At 43.1% G+C, this 19,930-nt stretch overlaps 1 protein-coding gene across 2 annotated transcripts in view; it reads right to left on the reverse strand.

Annotated features, from left to right (window-relative positions):
* Positions 1-17,996, reverse strand: part of ACSL3 (acyl-CoA synthetase long-chain family member 3) — a 21,044-nt gene extending 3,048 nt beyond the window's left edge. The window contains exons 1-13 of one of the 2 annotated variants that reach the window (XM_010134413.1): positions 17,646-17,996; positions 12,568-12,745; positions 9,126-9,235; positions 8,147-8,289; positions 7,027-7,030; positions 6,828-6,967; positions 6,116-6,239; positions 5,760-5,831; positions 5,206-5,345; positions 4,315-4,487; positions 3,251-3,325; positions 2,702-2,893; positions 1,401-1,515 (exon numbers count right to left, since the gene is read on the reverse strand). In XM_010134413.1, coding sequence (XP_010132715.1) covers positions 1,401-1,515; positions 2,702-2,893; positions 3,251-3,325; positions 4,315-4,487; positions 5,206-5,345; positions 5,760-5,831; positions 6,116-6,239; positions 6,828-6,967; positions 7,027-7,030; positions 8,147-8,289; positions 9,126-9,235; positions 12,568-12,745; positions 17,646-17,996 — 1,817 coding nt within the window. Of the gene's footprint in view, positions 1-1,400; positions 1,516-2,701; positions 2,894-3,250; positions 3,326-4,314; positions 4,488-5,205; positions 5,346-5,759; positions 5,832-6,115; positions 6,240-6,827; positions 6,979-7,026; positions 7,031-8,146; positions 8,290-9,125; positions 9,236-12,567; positions 12,746-17,645 lie in introns of both variants that reach the window. The other variant, XM_010134412.1, reaches the window with a different exon arrangement.
* Positions 17,997-19,930: the final 1,934 nt, after the last annotated feature.

Raw genomic sequence — 19,930 nt, forward strand, 5'->3', positions numbered from 1 at the left:
TCCTGCTGAGACCTCCCTTGTGTTTTTTGCCATGTTGGGTCATTTCTCAGGTAACTGAACTCATTGTCCTGATGTGGTGCTGGAGCTCTGGGCTCTGTTTGTAAGTGGCTTTTAAAAATGGCTCACAGGTTTCCCTGCTTTTCAGCACCAGATGAGACACAGACTATCAGAGCCAAGTGCTGTCTGACAAGCACAGTTTAGCCTCCAGTGTTACGCTGACCCGGAAAAACGAACACAAAATTTAATAGTACAATTCTTATAGTGAACCTCAATGCCAGGACAGCAGAAATCACCATTCATAGGATCCTTGTTCTCCTCAAACTACGGAAAGTGCTCAGGACAGGCAGAGACCCTCCAGCAGCCAAAGCATGCCAACAGGAGACTCAGCCAACAGGTCAAAACAAAGCTTAATAAGCAACATTATTATTAAGCTTTATACAAATAAACCTTAATACAGCAGCAGTTTTCCCAGCAGTGCCATGCCCAGCGTGTGGTGACGCCCAAGTGCCGGAACTGAACTGACAGGATGACTCCCGTTAGTTCACACCACAGAAGATACCACAGGGAGCCAGGTGAACAAAAAGTTTGGTTTCTGTTTGTTACCACTGAGCAATTCTCTGTATACTTGTTCTGGCATACTGGGGCCGTACTGGGAATCAGAGTATTTCTGATCCTTCAGGAGCTCCAAAACGACTTTCCAAGCATCAGTGACAACAGGGAACAAAGACTGCCTGAAGTATACACAGGCCAGTCTGTATTTCTAGAATTCCCTCCCTGGACATAATACAAACTCTGGGCACGTTTGAGCCCTGAGATGCTGAATTCAGTGCAGAAAGCAAACAGAAAGCAAATTGATTATCATTTATCATGTTTGCAGAGTATTTACAGGGTGCTTTCTCTCAGGCTTCAAGGCTTCTGCTGCTGCACTGCAGGGGTTAAAAAGTGTTTGTAACACACTTAACAGCTTCAAGGCTGTTGGAGGTTTCTTCCCCCACCTTCCTCTGAAATACAGCGGTACTTCCTCTGAAGAAGAGATCCCAGCTAATTACAGCAAGGAACAAGGTGTCCTGCGGCTTCTGGAGGTAATCAGCTCTAAAGGGCCGGAGGAGTGGCAGTGCTGAACACCGGCAGAGCTTAGCTGCTGTTCAGGCTGGGGAAAGGGCTATGAAAGAGCCTCGCTCTTGGCATTTTCCAATGAACAAAAAATGGGAAAGGAAAAATAAAGATATGCATTTCAGATGTTTTAGTTTTGATAACGTTATTCCATTGTATTATACACAAGAAAAAAAATACTTTTTCAACTGGTTTAAAAAACTCCACACATTGAGTGGCAAAAATTTTGATTACGGCTTCAGTAGAACAAAGCGTAAGGCAAGAAGGGAGGATCGGCTGCCTCTTACCTGCTCGCATACGCACAAATATTATCTACCAGCGGAAGGTTCTTCAGAGCTGCTTCGACTTTGCCAAGAGAAACATATTCTCCTGCCTGGAGTTTTACAAGATCTTTTTTACGATCTGTGGAGGAAAAAAGGAATTAAACCTTAATTACAGCACACAAAACTTTACAGACAGCGATTTTAGAGGCTTCTGAAAGGTGGGTAGAAACACTGATGGTAAGGTGACTCATGCTGGTGGACGAACCAGAAATATTTCCTATCAGGTTTCCAGACTCTCCATTTTACCAATCCGTCCCTCACTTTAACAGGAGGCACATGACAATGCTGAGCATTTTCTGCCTTTAGACAGCATCTCCTACCCAACTGCGCTGGCATGGCAGACAAACAGTGTTTGGCTAGAAACAAAGCAGTTTTGTGCTGCCTGGACCCCATGCTCAAGGCAGGAAACGCAGCATTTGATGACATTTTGTTATTTATTTCCAGGCTAAATCCATATTTAAAGAGCAACTGTCCATTATTCGAAACACAACAAGAGGAGACAAAAATTAAGCCCGCATTACTCAAGCTCGTTGCTTGCAGCCCGAAGAAGGAAGAGGCGACTGCAGAGCTTTGTCCACCCAGCAGCACCCCTCCTTGGCTACACACCTTCACCCTGCTGCGGGCAACCAGTTTGGTAGCGTTCTGACCTGTGTGACACCAGTGCAAGGCAGCTGCCGTGGGACCTGAGATTGTCCTCATCTAACAAACCAAATGAGGTCGGTATTGGGGATCAAAGAGCACCCTGAATCACCCACTGACTTCAAGAGACACCAGGTGCTTAGAGGGCACCTACTTTTGTGCCCGCTGCTATCAAAGGATGATGGCTTATGTATACCTTTCCTTCATGTATTTTTCCCCTAGTTTCTACATGATAAAGGGAATATCTTAATATAATGAGTAGCAAGACTAAGCCCAGGCTTGTTTATTCCACATATTACCAAAAAAGCCCTTTCACCACTCAAATGCCATGCTTGCAAAATTCTAAAATCTAAGGCAGCTTATCTAGCTCAGTTAGCCTCTATTTAACCCTCTACTCACTGCCCAGTCTCACGAACAGAGCGGAGTTAATGGTTTAAATGGAAGCACTTGTTTTAAAAATCAGCTTTGAAAACACATAATTGAGTCTGCATTAACACATCAGGATTCCCTGGGATATGTGGTAGGACTCCAGGCACACAGAGATTTTTTTTTTTTTTTGAGTCAATTACAGTATTTAGGAGCCCTGAAAAACGTATATATACATTCACCCGAATTTATTAACTCACCGATAATTTTCAGACATCCATCTTGTTGAAACTCCCCAATGTCTCCAGTGTGGAGCCACCTCTGCCCATTCTCATCAACACTGAAATCTTTTCTGGTCTGGATGTCATTTTTGTAGTAGCCCACCGTCACATTTTGCCCTCCAATAAGAATCTCACCTCTGGGATATGGTTTATCAGAGTTGTAATAGCCACCTAAAGGTACAGGTTTTATTAACAAGAATTCAAGTGCATTCCAAAGCAAGAATTCCTCCTATTTTTACTATTTTTAGATATAGAACTAAACACTTTAGTCTGTCCTTAACCAAAGTTACCTCTTAACCAAAGTTACCTCTTATCTAAATGGTTCAGTAAGAGAAGAGGTGGTTCAACTCTTCTTTCACCTTTTTTCTCCCCCCGAGATCAAACTTTTCTGGGCAAAAATAGCATTTAAAATTTGAAAAGTCAAGTAATAGTCTTCTAATTACTACTGCTGAGCAAAGGCCAGCAGAAAAATATCTATACAGAGTTCTTCCAAACAGACTACAATTCCATCAGTACAGAAATTCTCACCTTCCTCCCAGTTCTTTAACTTGATTTCGCAACAGACCAAAGGTGCTCCCACTCTCCCTGTAGTGTAGTCCCAAACTGGAAGTCAAAACAGCATTTTTCAGAAAAAAAGAAAAACTACCAAAATTGATCAGAAAAATCTTTGTCATGTATCTTATTTAGTTAAAATTAACTGCTATTTATTTCTGAATTTTAAGAGAACAGAGCTTCTGAGAGAACCAGTGGATCTCTCAAGGTGATGCAGACAAAATCCTTACGCTGCAAGGAGAGCAGATGGCTGCACCCACAGGTACCTCCAGCAACATCCACACAGGGGACCATGCTTCAGAGGCAGCACACCACCTTTAAACAGTGTTTGCTGGACTCTGAACTCAGAAGCAGTATTTCATAACAACTCGGGGGTCTCCATTCTGATTGACTTTCCTGAAGCCTCAGCCCCAAAACACTTCTGCATCCAGGCACCTTCCCAAAGGAGCATCGCTGGGCACTACATTTTTCTTCTACTGTTGGGTCTTCTTCCAAGCTGCCAAAAAAGCCATTTCCAAAGACTTCTTGGAATAAAACCCACATCACAGCAGCTGGTGGGTCACCAAGGAACCTAAGTGTTCTACTGTCCAGCACAATCTAGCCATGAGCCTTAGACACTCCCCGTATGATTCCTGGTAGGTCACAGCACTGACAAAAAAGAGCAGCTCTGACTCTTTCTGCCACCACTGAACACGAGTGAAATTTCAGGACTTAATGGTTTCAGTTGCCTTTTAGTTCTATGATGTTACAAATCTGTTGCAGGCTTTTGTATTCCATTTTTTGTTTTCTTAACGCCTCGATATACTCACCCAAAGGAGAAGTAATTTATTCAGTCCAACTGCTAAGTGCAATAATGCCAAAACCCCATTTACAGTCTTACAGGTTTTTCTACCACAAACAAGAACATTCATTTTGTACATAGGTCACCAGCTTTAGCACAATGTGTTCAAGTTAGTTCTCCTACCAATTTACACGTTTGTGATTCCAAGTGATTCCCAGGATTCACCAACTGACCCCCGTGGAGAGGCTGCCACACCCACCTTCCGTGATGGTCCCAGCCCCAGAAGATTCAGTCAGCCCGTAGCCCTGTCCCACAGGGCAGCAGAAACAGATGTTCATGAACCGTTGAGTGGCTGCGGAGAGCGGAGCTCCCCCGCAAAGCAGGATGCGAATTTTTCCACCTAGCAGCATTCGCACCTTCCGGAAAATAAGGCTGAAATGCAAAGATAAGAGTATGTAGTTGTTGCTTAAAGAATAAAATGAGAGACAACCTGATTTTGTATCTGCACCGAAAGCTTCCACCACCTACAGATAAACTTCCATGGTGTTGAAGGACAGCTTTGAGGAAGCACATTTAAGTTTCCAAAAACCAGAGGCACAGCTTTCTCAGCGTGTTTCCACTTTTTGATTTGAAGGCAGGTGAAATGTTTCGACAATGCAGATTCAGTGAGACACTAAGCTTCCGTGATTCTCTCCTCAAAAATCATCTAAATAAGCTGCATCATTTTCTCAATTACATTATCCTTTAGCTTTAGGATCTGGGAGCTGGACTCGATCATCCTTATGGGTTCCTCCCAACTTGAGATATTCTGTGGCTCGCTTCATGAAAATTTAAAGTTATGTATAGGAAGATCTTCCCATCTTACCCAAGAATTGTACACATCCATTACTGAAGTCCTGATGAAAACAATGCAAGGGATAGAAATCTCCCACCAGTTTCCAGTTAAATAATGCTCACATTATACTAGCAAATATTTACAACCATCACACAAACTACTGACTTGTTGCTTCAACTTACACTTAATTTGAGACTTGTTCAAAGTGTCAACATTAAAACAAAGCAAAGCACAAAGAAAAACACTGCTCATGTGGTAACAACTTTGATAAGCATTTTTTTGTGTGTGTGTTATTAAGAAGAAAATTAGAATCACCTATCGCAGAGTGGGGTAGTGTATCCTTTGGAAATCTGTTCCATTTTGTAGTTGTAGGCCAATATAAAGAGGTTCCGCTGGAAACTAGTCATTTCGTTCACTTTATTCATGACATTTTTGTAGATCCGATCCATAATTTCCTAGTTACATTAAAAAAAAAAGTTTTACTCAAGGAAACAGAAATCTTCAGTTCAAGAGAAGTGATGAGACAGCAAGATTCTCCTCCCAGTGTCGAGGAAAGCAAACACAGGAGGAGGAGCACTGGCTAACCCCAAGCTGCCAACTCTCTTTACGTCATTCACTTTCTGAGATGACCAATTAAAAGGTGCAACCTAATCCCCATTGCTAGTTCAGCGTGGAAAAATGCCAACACTCCTATGACAAATGTTTATCCCCAACACACAACTAAATACCAAAAGTGTTATTTTAACCCAGTTTAACATCAAAGGATCTACCTTTATTTAAATGATTGTTGCATTTTGTTGTTAAAAAGTTGAATTATTAATTGTATTTTTTAAGTGATTTTACAACTTATTTATCCCTCAGTTACTTACTGGGACAGCTGCCATTAGGGTTGGCTTCAGCGTTGTCACATCACCTTTGCTTCCTTTCTTTATTTTAGAGGACTAAAGCAAAGAATAAGTTTACTAGCAGACACATTCAAGATCTTTAAGGAGACACAAAATGAGACAGCACATCTCTCACACCGCCGTCTTCATTTAAATTCTATGTTAACAATTAAAACCAGCTCACAGTACTGCTCATAACCACCGATACCCTGTTTTGTGAACCGGAGAAAAGAAGATTTGTGGTCGAACTTTTCAAGAAGTATTACAAAGATCTGATGTAATTATGGTGGGGGGTTGTTTGTTTTTTTTTACCACCCTAAGGGCTGATATCTACAACGTACCTGGTCAGCTAATGTCTGAGGCGAGGAGTAACCGATGGGGCATCCGTGCGACAGACACACGAGCTCAGCGCTCAGCTCCAGCACGTGGGCGAGAGGCAAGTAGCCAATATAAACGTCTTTTTCCCTGCAACAAAGTTTTTGAGAGGTAAGTTTAAGCCATACCATTAGAGTCCTCGGATTAAGGCATTAAGCTGAATTTACCCAGAGCTTACGGCAGAATGAGATAAAGCAGAAATACGCCTTTGAGCTTCAGAATGTATTTCAAATAACACAGGTCTTGTTGCAAAAGCCTTGTACTACGTAGCGTAGGTTTAAGGTGTGAACAAAGTGTGGCACCTACTTGTCCCAAGATAATTAGCCGTACATTACGGTTGCAACGGCAACGCAGACAAGACAAAAACCGCACCAAACCAACAGGGACCACCGAGTTTCACCCTAACCAAAGTAGTACTGCTTAGGGGAGCCTTCACCCACCCCAGCGCAGGGCGGCTGACCAGGCTTGGGTGTGCCGCTCTTGTCCACATACAGAAGATGAGAGAACAGCCCGTGAAGGGGTCACGTTGTTTAAGGCAGTGCTGGAGGTGCTCAGGTGTCAGTGTAAACCCAGCGCGGTGTACCACAGACACATGGTTAACACCTCACCCAGTCGTTAATCCAGAATTACGTGCCACTACGTGACTTTGGTTGCTGGTAACTAACTGCTGGTACCTACCCCAGGTTTGGGATCCTCTCAGCCATTCCAGTTATCCCAGCGATTATGTTGCAATGGGAGATCATCACTCCCTTGGGAACTCCTGTGGATCCACTCGTGTACATGATCACTGCGACATCTGAGGGCACAGGCCTGGCCTGCTGCTTCTTCCCTGTAAATTTGTGGAACAAAAAGAACGTGTGATGTGTGGAGAGCCCACTGGTCTGGGAGGGCTGGATGGGTCTCAGCAGCCGTTCAAGATGGGAAACGCAGTAGGAAGCCTGTTGTCGTGGTAGCTGAGGACAATCACTTGCCCTATTCCACCATTTATGAACAAGAAACTCAAAGAAAATGTTCCTTTATTTATAGGTTTTTTTATACATGGTATTTGAAAGACTGAGGAAGAAAGGATCAAACACCTTTTTTACACAGCACACAGATCAACAAATCTCAAAGGACTCATGACTTAGAGCCATTATTTTTTCTGTTGGTGGTGCCTGAAACAGTTTCAATTGTACATAAAGCCGTCTTTTAAAGAAATTTAGAGATCATGATGCAGGGAGCAAACCTGCCATTCCCCCAAACATCAAGTGCAGATGGATTAACCACCCACTCTACTCCTAAAACAAAGTTTAATCCACATTCATGCACCTTCAGTGCTTAAAAGACCGTGAAAACACTGAGAACAGAAGACAGGAATTACTGAATATAACAAAGTCTTTAGATACTAAGTTCAGCAGTTCTTCAGAGCCAAGAATAAAAATTTGTTGTGACAGTGAGAACACCTTCTGAAATTCTGAATTCTAGTTCCAAAATGTCACGTAGATTGGAAACAGATTTTAAGAAATTTACGTAAGAGATTGACACTTTCAGAAACGCAATCAGAGACCAGCTTCTACCAGATTTAAATGGCTCTTTCACATCCTGTTATTTGTGAATGTAACAAAACTTCAGGGTAGGGAATTACTGATATTTTTGCTATAAAATGCACAATAATTTTCTCTGTGTGCTCGGAATAACCTGGTTTCAATATGTCTGATCATGAGAGTGCTTTCTAAGCTTCTATCCTGGTCTAAATGCTAATCCTCAAAATTTTTCTTCAACACTTGGTTGTGGAGAAGTTATTATTAAAAGCATTTTACTCTGTCAAAAAACCAAAACAAGAAGCCACTCCCCAAAATCCAACCACATACGAACCACAAAACCCCACAGGTTTTATTTAAAGTAAGAGCAGGTTAATCACTGCCTTGTTTTCTGAGCTCTGAAACATCCCCCCGTTCACTCAACAGGGTCAAAGTAGGACCACAAGAGAGATGATCCAAACGGCACGAAGGAAGAACCTACCCAGGTCTGCCTTGGCCCCCATCGCCTGCACAGAAGCCATGGTGTGAACAATGACGCCCTTGGGGAACTCGGACCAGGTTGTTGGTTTGCCATCCACCGTGATAATGTGTCGCAGCAGAGGAACTTGTGAGACAATCTCCTGGGGAAAAGAACATGTGTTCAGGAATCAAACATGAGGTTTGTGCCAAAGAGAAGAAAAAAAAAAAAACCAAAACAACTAAAACCCTTCTATCTCCTGATACATTAAAAAACACATTGACATAAAATATCTGAGGATTTAAAACGTCAGAGCGAAACTTCTCTCACTCAAACAGCTGCAAAGCTCGAAAGTTTCCACTTTTCCATTCAGATCTGCAGCGCTGACTGAACTTTCCACTTACAAGTCCGAAAATCTTCCCAACCATTTACTGATCATGCAAAGCCCACAAACAAGACTGTAGACAATCACCTCTCCACTCCGAGAGAACGCTGGAGGCACTGAGCTCACAGTGAGGCTTACGCTGCTCCTTGATTACTTTGCTAGTCAAACAAGAACAGCTAGCAAAAATATGGAAGACTAGTAATTAAGCACTAGTTGAGTATTTCAAGCAAAACATGAGTTCCAAAACATTCCTCAGTGTTCTAGTGGAGGAGAGACGATTATCACCTCTGGCAGAAGAACTCCGCTCTCTTACTGCAAGTGGGAATAAATGTGCATTGTATGCTGTCATTCTAGTAACGTAAAAAACACAAGGTTTGGGAAATTCTCAATCAAAATTCAGCAACGGCACACACTTTTGTCCTTAAAACAATTCCCTGTGTGAAAGGCCTGGTTCCCCCCAATCCTATGATGATGTTCACGATGACAGATAGGTAAATCTCACTAAAAGAAATGCCTGCCCTACAGGGAAGGCAATAAATCACTGCTCTGTGCAATCTGTCAGGCCCTTCCACGAGAACCAACAGACAGAGAGAGACAAGGAACAGTTCTCTGACCTTCAGCTTTGTCTGCATCAGCTCTTTACTGGTGATGATGGTGGTCACCTCCGTCTCATTCAGCCCGTGCACTATTGCTGGGCCTCCCAGAGTCGCGTACAGAGTCACAACTGAAACAGAAATCAGGGACAAAACCGGTGAACCTACATTACACTTTCGAGCACAGTTTACAGCGAGGAGCTGAGATTAACCTAGGGGAGCGTTCAACCTTTTTCAAGGTCTAACTGGAGGTATCGAACCCCCATTTTCCCAGATCTATCTCGTACCTCCGTGGCTGTTACATTAACTCCCACACTCGGTCATAAACCTGTGACTGCCATATTCTCCCACCCAATTAAAATAACATAATAAAGGTTTAATCATCACGATCATTAGACATTGAAGTGACATCATGAGAATAATGAGGAAGGAAAATATTTAGGAAACTGCCTGTAAAAAACACCGTTTCCTGTGTTTAAGGGCAGCTCGTTAGCATCCTTCAGTGCTAAACCACACTTATTTCATATGAACCATTTTAAAATCCCTTTTCATTTCCTGCCATTTTTATAGGAGCTGCATGAGAAAAGGCAGGAAGAGACCGGGGAGGAAAAAGGCAGCTCCAAAAGGGAGAGAGGTATTGCTCTAAATAAAAAAAAAAAAGGACTCATTTCCTGTTTTCCAAGCAGAATGCCGAACAGGGGCATCTCAAAAGGGTTCTGAGGTCAGTCAACACAACCACGAGCAACTGCAGCAGCAGAGCTGGAAGTTTAGTCACATAAATTATCCAAATTTCTTTTGTGTTTTAGCCTGGATTTAACTGAATATTTAAACAACCTAATTATTACACCAAGGCACCCCATTGTACGTTAGGGCTGTGACTACTCTGTGTCCACTACAGCAAAAATAGAAAATAAAATTAAAATAAAATCCAATCCTGTTGTGCTCCAGGGTTTGAAATCCAGGGAGTCGCTGCCCAGTGCAGAATACTACGGAAGAACTCAAGAGCAGCCTCCTTACACAGAGGAGTAAATAGCTGACCTCTACTTATTTTTCCCTATTGAAACAGCCCATCATGGCTCAGAACTGTTGCAGGGCAAACACACACGCACTGTGTTTTCTTTAATTTGGTGGGAGCAAAGTCCCGACGAGTGCCTCTCCCCGTTCCCACGAGCTCTCGCTCCTGCCGGCGCTGACCCCTGTTACATAAACATCAAGCAGAAATCCAGCCTCCCCAGGCCAGTGAGCACAACTGGGACGACACACCGCCCAGAAAGAGAAGTATAAGCTCCAAAATAACCATTTCTGTGGTTAATGACCCACCCACAAGGAAGTCCCTAGCAAGGCTATATGACAGAGCCAGAGAGATAAACCATCGATTCGATGGACCTCTGATGTCATGGAGGGAAACCAAGGGAGCAAGGACTCTGCTCTGTGAAATCCACACCTCTCCACACTAGCACCGAAAACATTCCTGGGCAAATCTGAAAGATTAGGTAATTTTTTTTTCTCTTCTTGATCACTTGAAAACACACCAAGAGGGGATTATCTTTTGTTCATCTTGACACACGCAGAAGTACCAGTGAGTCTTTGAGATCTGAAGTTCTGCTGGAACACTGCTCTAAAAGCCTGACAGAAAGAAAAACCTCAGCCCCACTACACTGACCAGCTGAAATACAAGAATAAAGCCTTGAACTGAGTATTTCAGCATCCAGCATATATCAAAAATATGACCCAAAATCCTCCTTTAAAGGCTGCAGCCAAATCAGCCCTGCCCGGGCCTCAGGGAGGTATGGTTGAAAACAGAAACCCAGCCTTTCCTATTTACTGCACCACAAAGAGGAGATACCCGTTTTCAGACTAGTACTTTTTCCTCCATTTCTGATCTAGCAATCACACTCTACTCCTGCAAACACAAGACTTAGATAGCATCAAACAAGGTACAATTTACAACCAAGCAAATATTTCTGGCCATAAAACCGCTTGTTGGTGCAGTAATCCATAACCTAAAAATCATTTCCCCTCTTTCAGTTCTGTAGGACAACGGACATTCTCTCCAGCACCACGTATGAGGCAGATGAACCTGCTCTGCTGACATCGGTTCTGGGCAAATTACGAAATCCTCCCAGGGTTTGGAAGTGAACTTCACTTCCACATTAAAATAGTTGATAGAAGCCTTTGTGGGTTATTCCCAGGGCAGTCACTAGGAATCGAGCAGATCCCACAAGTGATAAGAAGGAGCTGACGCGGTACAAGACATGTAGTTTAAAAACAATGCAGGCATCTCATCTGAGAGCATCTGTGCTCTGGTAGACAAGGCAGGAGCAGCCACTCACTGAAGAAAGGACCAAAAATACCCCTGGATGTAGGTTTGGGAAGATGACCTGCACAAACCAGCTCATTCCAGTCCAGTCTGAAGTACCTCCAAGGATGGAGATTTCACAGTCATTCAAGGCTCTGTGCTGCTATTTAACCACCCACACAATGAAGAGGTTTGCTCTAGTACCTAATCACATTTTCCTGCGTTCCAACTTGTTGTCCAATGCCTCCAGTCGTATCAAACACACCTCTGCACAGACAGATTTAGACAGCAACAGAATCTTGACTCATCTTAACGCTGAGCAGCCCTTGGTCTATCAGTCCTTCCTCATATCTCACGTTCTCCAACCCCTTCAGATTCGTGATTAGAGTGGAGAGGGACCATCTGAGACCAAGTTTGTTAGACTTGCTTCCAGAACCTTAAAGAAATCTAAGGTTTCTGAAGTAGTACCCAGTAGTACCCCAGATTTGAGCATTCCCCTCAAATCAGCACTCAGATTAAGTTAGGATGAGTTAAATGGAATTGACTATGAGAAAGTCAAGAGCCAGAGAGAAAAGCATCAGCTCAGCCCAAAGGTTTGAGTTAGGAACGACTTAGTTTGGTAAAGGAGTTCCTAATCAAGTTTTTAATTCGAAGGAGCTCTCCAAAACAAGGTCAGGACTTACTCATTCCTCTTGACATTTTACAGATAACAAGAAGATAAACTCTAACCAAAATCAAAACCGAAGAACTGACAAAACATCCACTTAAAAGAAAACTTACAGTCACACGTGAAGGTTTGACGTCAACTCCTGAAACCAAGTCAATGAATTCATGGGTGATTTCTGTTTGTTTGTTTTTAGAAACTCGGGAATCTGTACTGATTTGAGATGAAAAGAAAATAAACTCCTCAAACTGAATTCATTGAGTAAGCTGTGCTTCCCAAAACCATCCTCCAGCTGCAAGCAGACACAGGTTTCACTCCTCCATAAAGCAAACCGCTACAACGGCCACAGGCTCTGCCCGACGCAGTGTTCTTCACCCATAACTTTAAACAGTCTCTATAAAGTTTCCTGACTACGTAAAGAGCAGGAAGGAAAAGGTCTATTTTCAGGTTGGTTTGAGAGATGAGGAGAGGTAGCAGCCTCAGGGCAGCCGCCTACTTACGCTGGTAGTTGCACATAAAGCAGGCCTGGGCGGCGATCATCCACTCGGCTCTGGTCTCGCAGAAGATAGCGATGTTGGTCTTGGGTTGCTGACCCAGCACTGCTAAGCCATTCCCAAAGTTCACAGCTTTAACGTACACATCCTCGTAGGACAGCCAGGTGTACTTGCCAAGGATGACCTAGTAAGAACAACAAGTTAACATCTGTCCTACGACATCTTCGTCCACCTGACAAAACCACTGAGTTTGAAGTCACATTTGCTTGAATTTTAACAGCCGTTCACTCAAGATAATGAGCCAAATTCTTGCCAAAAGCTACAGGGACTGGGGAAGTTCCAGCACAAATGTACCTCCACACATTATCACCTCAGTTTCTAGTTTCACATTGGGGAAGCACAGCGTTTCCCACCCTATTTCGCAGCTTCAGGGGCCCCCTGAAAAATGGTGCTCTCAGCAATGCGCCTTTAGTTCTTACAAAAGTTTGTTTTATTTTAAGTAAAGAGTGATAAGCACTAGCTAGTACAATTCTCTAGATTTGCTTTCTGGGATATCTGGGCTACAATTCTCCTACACAAACACAGTATTTAGGTGTTCATTCTTATTAAATTAAAAAAATAGGGAAACCGAAATGGAGAGAGCAATACATCAGTGGATCCTCGTCAGACGTTGTGAAATCCCTTTCCTTTTGTTCCGAAACAAACGTTGGGGGAAGAGCAGTAAACTTTTTGCCCTTTTCTACCATTAAATAAAAGTAGGATGGACAAAAGACAAGACTGGAAATTACTGGCAAATCTCAGCACTGAAAAGTCTTGTGGAAAACATTACACAACCTTACTGGAAAGGGAAAAGCTGGTGCGCAGCTGACTCGGACTTGAACCGACAGATCACCGTCTATCGCAGACAGTGCCTTGCAGGACAGTTTTCTCGTCGAGCGATGGGATATTTGAGGATGTCCTGGGTATTTTCATATACAGATGCAGTAGGAAGACGTTTTACATTGAAAATGCAGGCTCTGAATTATTATTCCTTACCTGTCTGGTTATACAAGCACCCTGACGCATTTGAAAATGTAATTTGTATTAGTCAGGTGTCGCAGACATTGCTGTTGACCACAGAGCATCAGGAATAGATGCAAGAAAATACTAAAAAACAAAAAGCTAGAAAGGCAAACTCCTTCCTCCTACCCCATTCCGTTTTCCACATTTATCAACTTTAACCACATTTCAGACTCGTGGCCTGTAAAACCAAACACCTTTTTGGCATATAACTACAGTTCTAATGAGTCTATTTCCCCACTCACCTCCTTCATAAAAAGAATTTGAAAATCTCTCTCAGCCTCTAAGTTAAAAATAAAGTCTAAGAGATTTCTCTTCTCAAAACACTTTAAACTGCTGAAGTTTACTCTGGGGTGAGTTGTACCTCCTCCAGCCTGGCTCCATACTGCTTATTAACCTACTTGTCTAGCAGGACAAAACTCCCTCAACTTGGGTCTATGTGCAGCTGCCTGAAAATTTCACAACTGTTCATGGGAAAACATCATTTAATGCTACCAAAAAACAGCATTTGCCACTGTCACACTCCACCAGCAGCCCAGCCCCAGGGATGCTGCTCCCAAATAATTCGGCCAAGCAGGTTCTTGTTACCATTTCTAGTGAATTTGCCAACCCACAGTGAAGCGGGCTCAGTAACTTCCACCATGCATTATGTAACTCACTGAAGCTGGAGTAACACATTGATAAAGAGTCAAAAATGGATCTTTCTGAATAACACTTGTGATTCTGGTTTTTCTCCATGGTTTTTATTCTCTTAAATAATTTACCCTCATTTCAAGTTTGTCATAAAGTAGTACAGTAAGAACTTGTTGGTGCTTCCCTTTCTCAGGGGGTTAGAAAACCCACAGACAGGAAGGACAGCACTGTTAGTTATTTTTCTCATGTAGACATACAGTTGTATTTCTGAATCACCAAATCAGAGCATCACATACTGGTTTGGGCTGGAAAAGAACCTTCAAAGCTCACCCAGTCCAACCCCCTGGAGGGAGCAGGGACATCTGCACCCAGAGCAGGGTGCTCAGAGCCCCAAGGGCCAACCTGACCTGGGATGGGGCCAGGGATGGGGCTTCTCCCACCTCTCAGGGTAACCTGGGCCAGGGTCTCACCACCCTCAAGGTAAAATATTTCTTATGTCTCATCTGAATCTCCCTCTTTCAGGTTAACCCATCCCCCCTTGTCCTGTCACAACAGCCCCTGCTGAAAAGTCTGTCCCATCTTTCTTAGAGGCCCCTTGAAGCACTGACAGGCCACACTAAGGTGTCCCTGGAGCCTTCTCCTCTCCAGGATGAACCCCCCCAGCTCTCTCCCCTCTCCTCCCAGCAGAGGGGTTCCACCCTCGGGTCATTGCTGTGGCCTCCTCTGCTCCAGCAGGTCCATGTCTCTCCCTATGACACATTAACATCCTGCCTCTATCCAGATGTCTCTCTCCTCTGCATTCCCTATGTACTTCTCTCGCAGGACACAGAGCGGGTCACGAGTTCTCCACCCTCCCTTACGTTTCAGCATACCTTCAGATCCGTCTCCCCCTTGGGCCTTCCCTCAGTAGCTTTCACTGATACCTCCCAAAGCACAGTTTCGACTGCAAACAGTTCTCAAGGCTGATGAAAAGCTCCGTAATCTTTTAAACCTCCACACGCATTTAATTTTGCAACTTTCAGAACTTATTTCTGCTAAAAAAACCACTTACACATGTCAAGAAAGTAACTGTCCAAGGGCTTCCAAGACAAGGGCCCAAGAAGTCAAGATTACAAACAGACCCATAAGAACAGACACTAAATCAGAAGAGAGAGAAGCTGGGAACCTTCGAAATATGACATTAGGTAGGAAAATGCTGCCCTCTGCTGCTCCAGCTTCTAAACACACTCAAAACTGCAAAAGAGTCAAAATAAATATTTGAGTTACCTACTTAAGGCACTGGAAAATAATATTATTTATCAGTACTGTATTAATATTTGGAAATCCGAAGTATAAAGACAAATTCTTGCTGCACAGTGACCATTTCTTTAATCTTTAGGGCATTTTTACTGAGCAGATGTCATAAAGCGTTCTCAAGAAAGCTGCAGGCACCTGTAGAGTCATTAAACCCCCTGACATCAGTTACCTTTCCAGGTCTTCCTAAAAGTAGCTTGAAGGACCTTGACCGCAATTTGGAAGCCAGAGATCACAAATTAAGTAAGTTTCCCTGTAGGACGTATATTAAAATAATATAGAGGAGGTTATTTGAAATGTTTGGGCCTTTCCCACCCTAAAATGTTACTTATTTACAGAAGCTCTTGTCTTTATTGCTCTGCAATCCATGTGCTAAAGGACAATACGGAAGGACACCTAAGGAGTTTGTTTTTCTAAGGTAATAAAGATAAGGTATAACCCCTGTGAGGTACAGAAATCACATGCATTAGAGCTAAAAACTGTCATGCACCTTCGTGAAAGTTGCACCAAAAACCCCACAACAAGCTGCCCCTACCAAAAGGAACCAGGCGCTAAAACTCCACCTGTTGAAAAAGTCCAAACTCCGGAGCGGGACCCTGACGTTCAGAACCAACAGGGCATTATCTGATTTTCCTTCTTGCCAAAACATGCTATGAGGCATTAGGAAACACTGCGCTCCAATGGAAACAATAAATAAAAGTGGATTTGTAATGGCATGACTTGGAACAAAATGATCCGAGGGCAAGTGTGGCGAGGGACCATAATGAACTGTTGTGTTGGGCTTAGACAAAATTACCTAACAGGTAATTTCTGAGCCTAAACACTTCGAAACAAGTAACTTAAGTAGGTCAACACCAACGTTCTTCAGCTTTCCAGCGCTCTGAACACTGCTTGCGTAATGGAGGAGGCTAAAACTCGTACGTTCTTAAGCCTTTCACTATTAATCGTGTTGGAACGGAGCACAGAGCCCCAGCAGCCCAAACTCTGCTCTCTGCCCAGGAACTCACACTGCACAACATGGATTTCCCGTTTCTTCACGGGGCAACGAGGCAGCAAAAGGTGCATCGACGAGATTACACACACCCCTTACTCCCAGCATTTCCTTCATCCTGGCAAATTAACTCCAAAGCTTGGAAGTTTTACTAAATTAAAGCTCCTATAAAGACTTCAACAGAAGCAAACTTTGCCGTGTATTGTGACATTAACCAAATTCTGTTTTAAACGTTCTGCTCCTTCATCAGAACTAAAACTAGCAGTATTGAAGGAATCCTTTATTATATGAAGAGATGAACTTTTCTTCTGCAGAACTAGTCTGAGCTAAAAATTGCCTTTCACAACTTCTAACGGAGCCGCACAGAGCTTTAACACAAAGCCACACATCTGTGGGGGTCCTGGGAATGGCACCTCGACGTGCTTCGTTGGGCAAAAGTGCGTTTTTAAACACCTCTGAACAAACACAAAGCAGCAACTGGCAGCACAGACCTGAACTTAAAAGACTAACAAGTTAGAGCCTGGCAACAAGTTTTATCTTGAAATCACAGCTCCCTCCACACCATGATTTAGAGACAAGCAGAGAAGTGCTTCACCTTAGAGGAGGTGGAAAGACAAAAGAGTATTCCAATAAAAGTCTGTGCAATGCGTGCAATGCTTTTCCAAAAATTTAGCCACTGAATTAGCAGGACAAACCAGTAAATCCTTCATTTGCAGTTCAGTTTGCTGCAAAGGCATGGGGGAATAGAGGTATTCTATAGGTATTCCTATATTTATCTATTGTGAAGAGAATAACACAAAGGGAGACTTTATTTTGTTACTTCACCTCAAAGAAAACTTTCAAGTCAGTTACATCACCAGCTAAATATTAAAACAAATACCTACACCATACTTGTGGTTTTCTTTGGCTGCAGCCACACACAAGGATATCTACTGCAGAATGCAAAGAGAAGGTTTAGATTTGTTTTAAACGCCAAGAAATGGAAGATTGGCAATTAGATAATCTAACTCTTTTCATGACTACTTAAGTAGATTAAACTTATTTTTCTCCCCGATTTGTAAAGGAAAGTAAACACACTTGAGGCGAGGTGGACTGCAGAAAGACTTACCTTCTTAAAAACTTTCCCTGACGGCTGGATTTCATCTTCCTCTTTTAGGATTTCACGTGTTCCCAAGAGTTTTTTGTCCTTATATTTAGTTTTCGCATATTTAAAAACTTTGTCGAGCGTATCACACCCGGGATACAGAACGGAGGCCAAGCAGTGGAGGCTGTTAACAGACCGATATGCACCCCCAGGCTTGTTGTTCACTGGTTTCGCTTTAACCTGCTTGGCTTTCGCTATAGCCTGCCTCGATCCCGAAAGTATGTACCAGGGAATGTACGTGACAAAGGAGTACACCAGGACGAGCAAGTTTATGAGCTGGAGGAGGACGGGGTTGATGTTGTGCTTCAGCTTCATGGTGGCTGCTCGCGAAGGTGACGAGAGAGAGCCGGGAAACATGGATCAGTCAGACAGGGATCCAAAAGGATCTGAAGAGAGGAAAGAAAACATCAGTGGTAAACTCCGTAGCTGTTGGCAAGGAGGTTATTTTCAAACACAGTGTTAGAATCCGCAAAGTAGGTCTTTTAAGGGAGAAATTAGGCTAAAGGTCTTAACCCCCAACACAAACAAAACGAATCATGGATACAGGAGGAGAAACCCTTTCCTATCCATCTAACGGACCATGGTAAAGACTGGTATTTTTACTTCTTTGGATACCACAGCACCCAAACACAGAACCTAAGGAATGCAGGACCTGGGTTTTTAATTAAGTGACCCGTGAACGGCAGATGATTCTCTGAAAATGCTCATTGACAATACAAGTTCAGACTTCCTCTCCCACCACACCAGAACCTCCGTGTGCATCTTCCCCAGCCAGCCTCATGAGCTGTGAATTCCAGACTAGCACTGACTGGGACACCTGCAGAAGAGGCAGCGGCTGTAACCTCCCTCCAGGAAGGCGCTGTATGCGACAGGACTTTGCTGGGTCTTTCATTCCTGGGGACTTCCCATCAGTCCTATGGTTTCAGTTGCAGTACCAGTACACAACAGGCACACCCGTTATATAAATGAACACAACTAGTGTTTGGCATTTGGTAAGCGCTGGAAATGGTTTATAACTATCCCCAGCCACAGCCCTGCGAAGAGACCTGTAACTTTTTTCAGAGTCCCCAGTGATGCTGGGATATTCACTTGGACTTCATTTAAAGCATTTTTGTCACATCCAAAAAACGCAATGATGTGACTTTCTAACGTATTCTACTACAGAGGCAGTTATGCCTTCTGCCTAAAAGAGCTCCCCCCAAAATCAACCAAATAATTAAAATAACTTAGGGGAAAAAAGGACACTTGTCATAATGGCTGAAGATGAGTTTCTGCAATGGTGAATGAGCTACCGGTTATAAAATTCAGTGTTTTGAGCACAGAAGCAAACTGAACTATAAACATGTTTCACTTGGTTAACTTTTCAAATGCACTGCTACAGCCGTGTGAAAAACAATTCCATAAATCAAGCAGCTAATAATGACATGTATGTAAGACGCACTAATTTTTTCTAAATTAAGTAAAATTTTCCTTCCCAAGATACAGCGCCAATACCCTATTCTTCGTTGATGTCTTTGAAAACCCTGGTGAAAAGAAATTTTAGTTGAAAGTGTAACATTTATATCGTACATGATCCTCCAGCAGCACTGGAAAGAAGCCTTGCTTCACCAGTCTTCAATTTGTAGGTCCTTTTGGGAACAGCTCAATCCAACACCGCTCATTTGCAGGATGAGATTAATTCAATTTTTCTCTAAATCACACAGTTTCTTAGAGCTCCAAGCAAAAATATCTCCCCATCACCTCATCGTTACAGGCAGGTTGAAGGCACTAAGCAACACTGTGGAGCACCCGGAGGCACCCAGTGCAATAACACACAGGAGGGACTTACGGGATCAAGCAGCAGAGGGGGAAAGGGATTTAAAACCTAAAAATAAATGGCAGTGCATGCATTTTCATTTTCAGATCAAAGGCAAAAAGCGATGACAAATAAAAAAACAACCTTAAATGGGCTAAAGGGCAAACGCAGTAATCGTTTGAAGAGCCTTATGTTCTTAGACTGTCACTGAAGGATACGTAATATAAATAATTGTGTGCCAGCCAATGAGCTACGGCAGTCCAGAAAAAAACACACTGCTGTTGACAGCAGCACAGAACATCACACTTTAACGCCGAATCCAGCGTTAACACAGCAGAAGTTCCCCAGCTCTGCCACAAGCTACACCTCGGCCTGTAATTCGGTCTGGCCCAATTCAGGGACAGACACGGCGGGGGTTTCTCCTTGTAAAGCCCGAGAACTTCCCTGTGCCTAC

The sequence above is a fragment of the Buceros rhinoceros genome, unplaced genomic scaffold (assembly GCF_000710305.1).
Source record: "Buceros rhinoceros silvestris isolate BGI_N320 unplaced genomic scaffold, ASM71030v1 scaffold41434, whole genome shotgun sequence".
NCBI lineage: Eukaryota > Metazoa > Chordata > Aves > Bucerotiformes > Bucerotidae > Buceros > Buceros rhinoceros.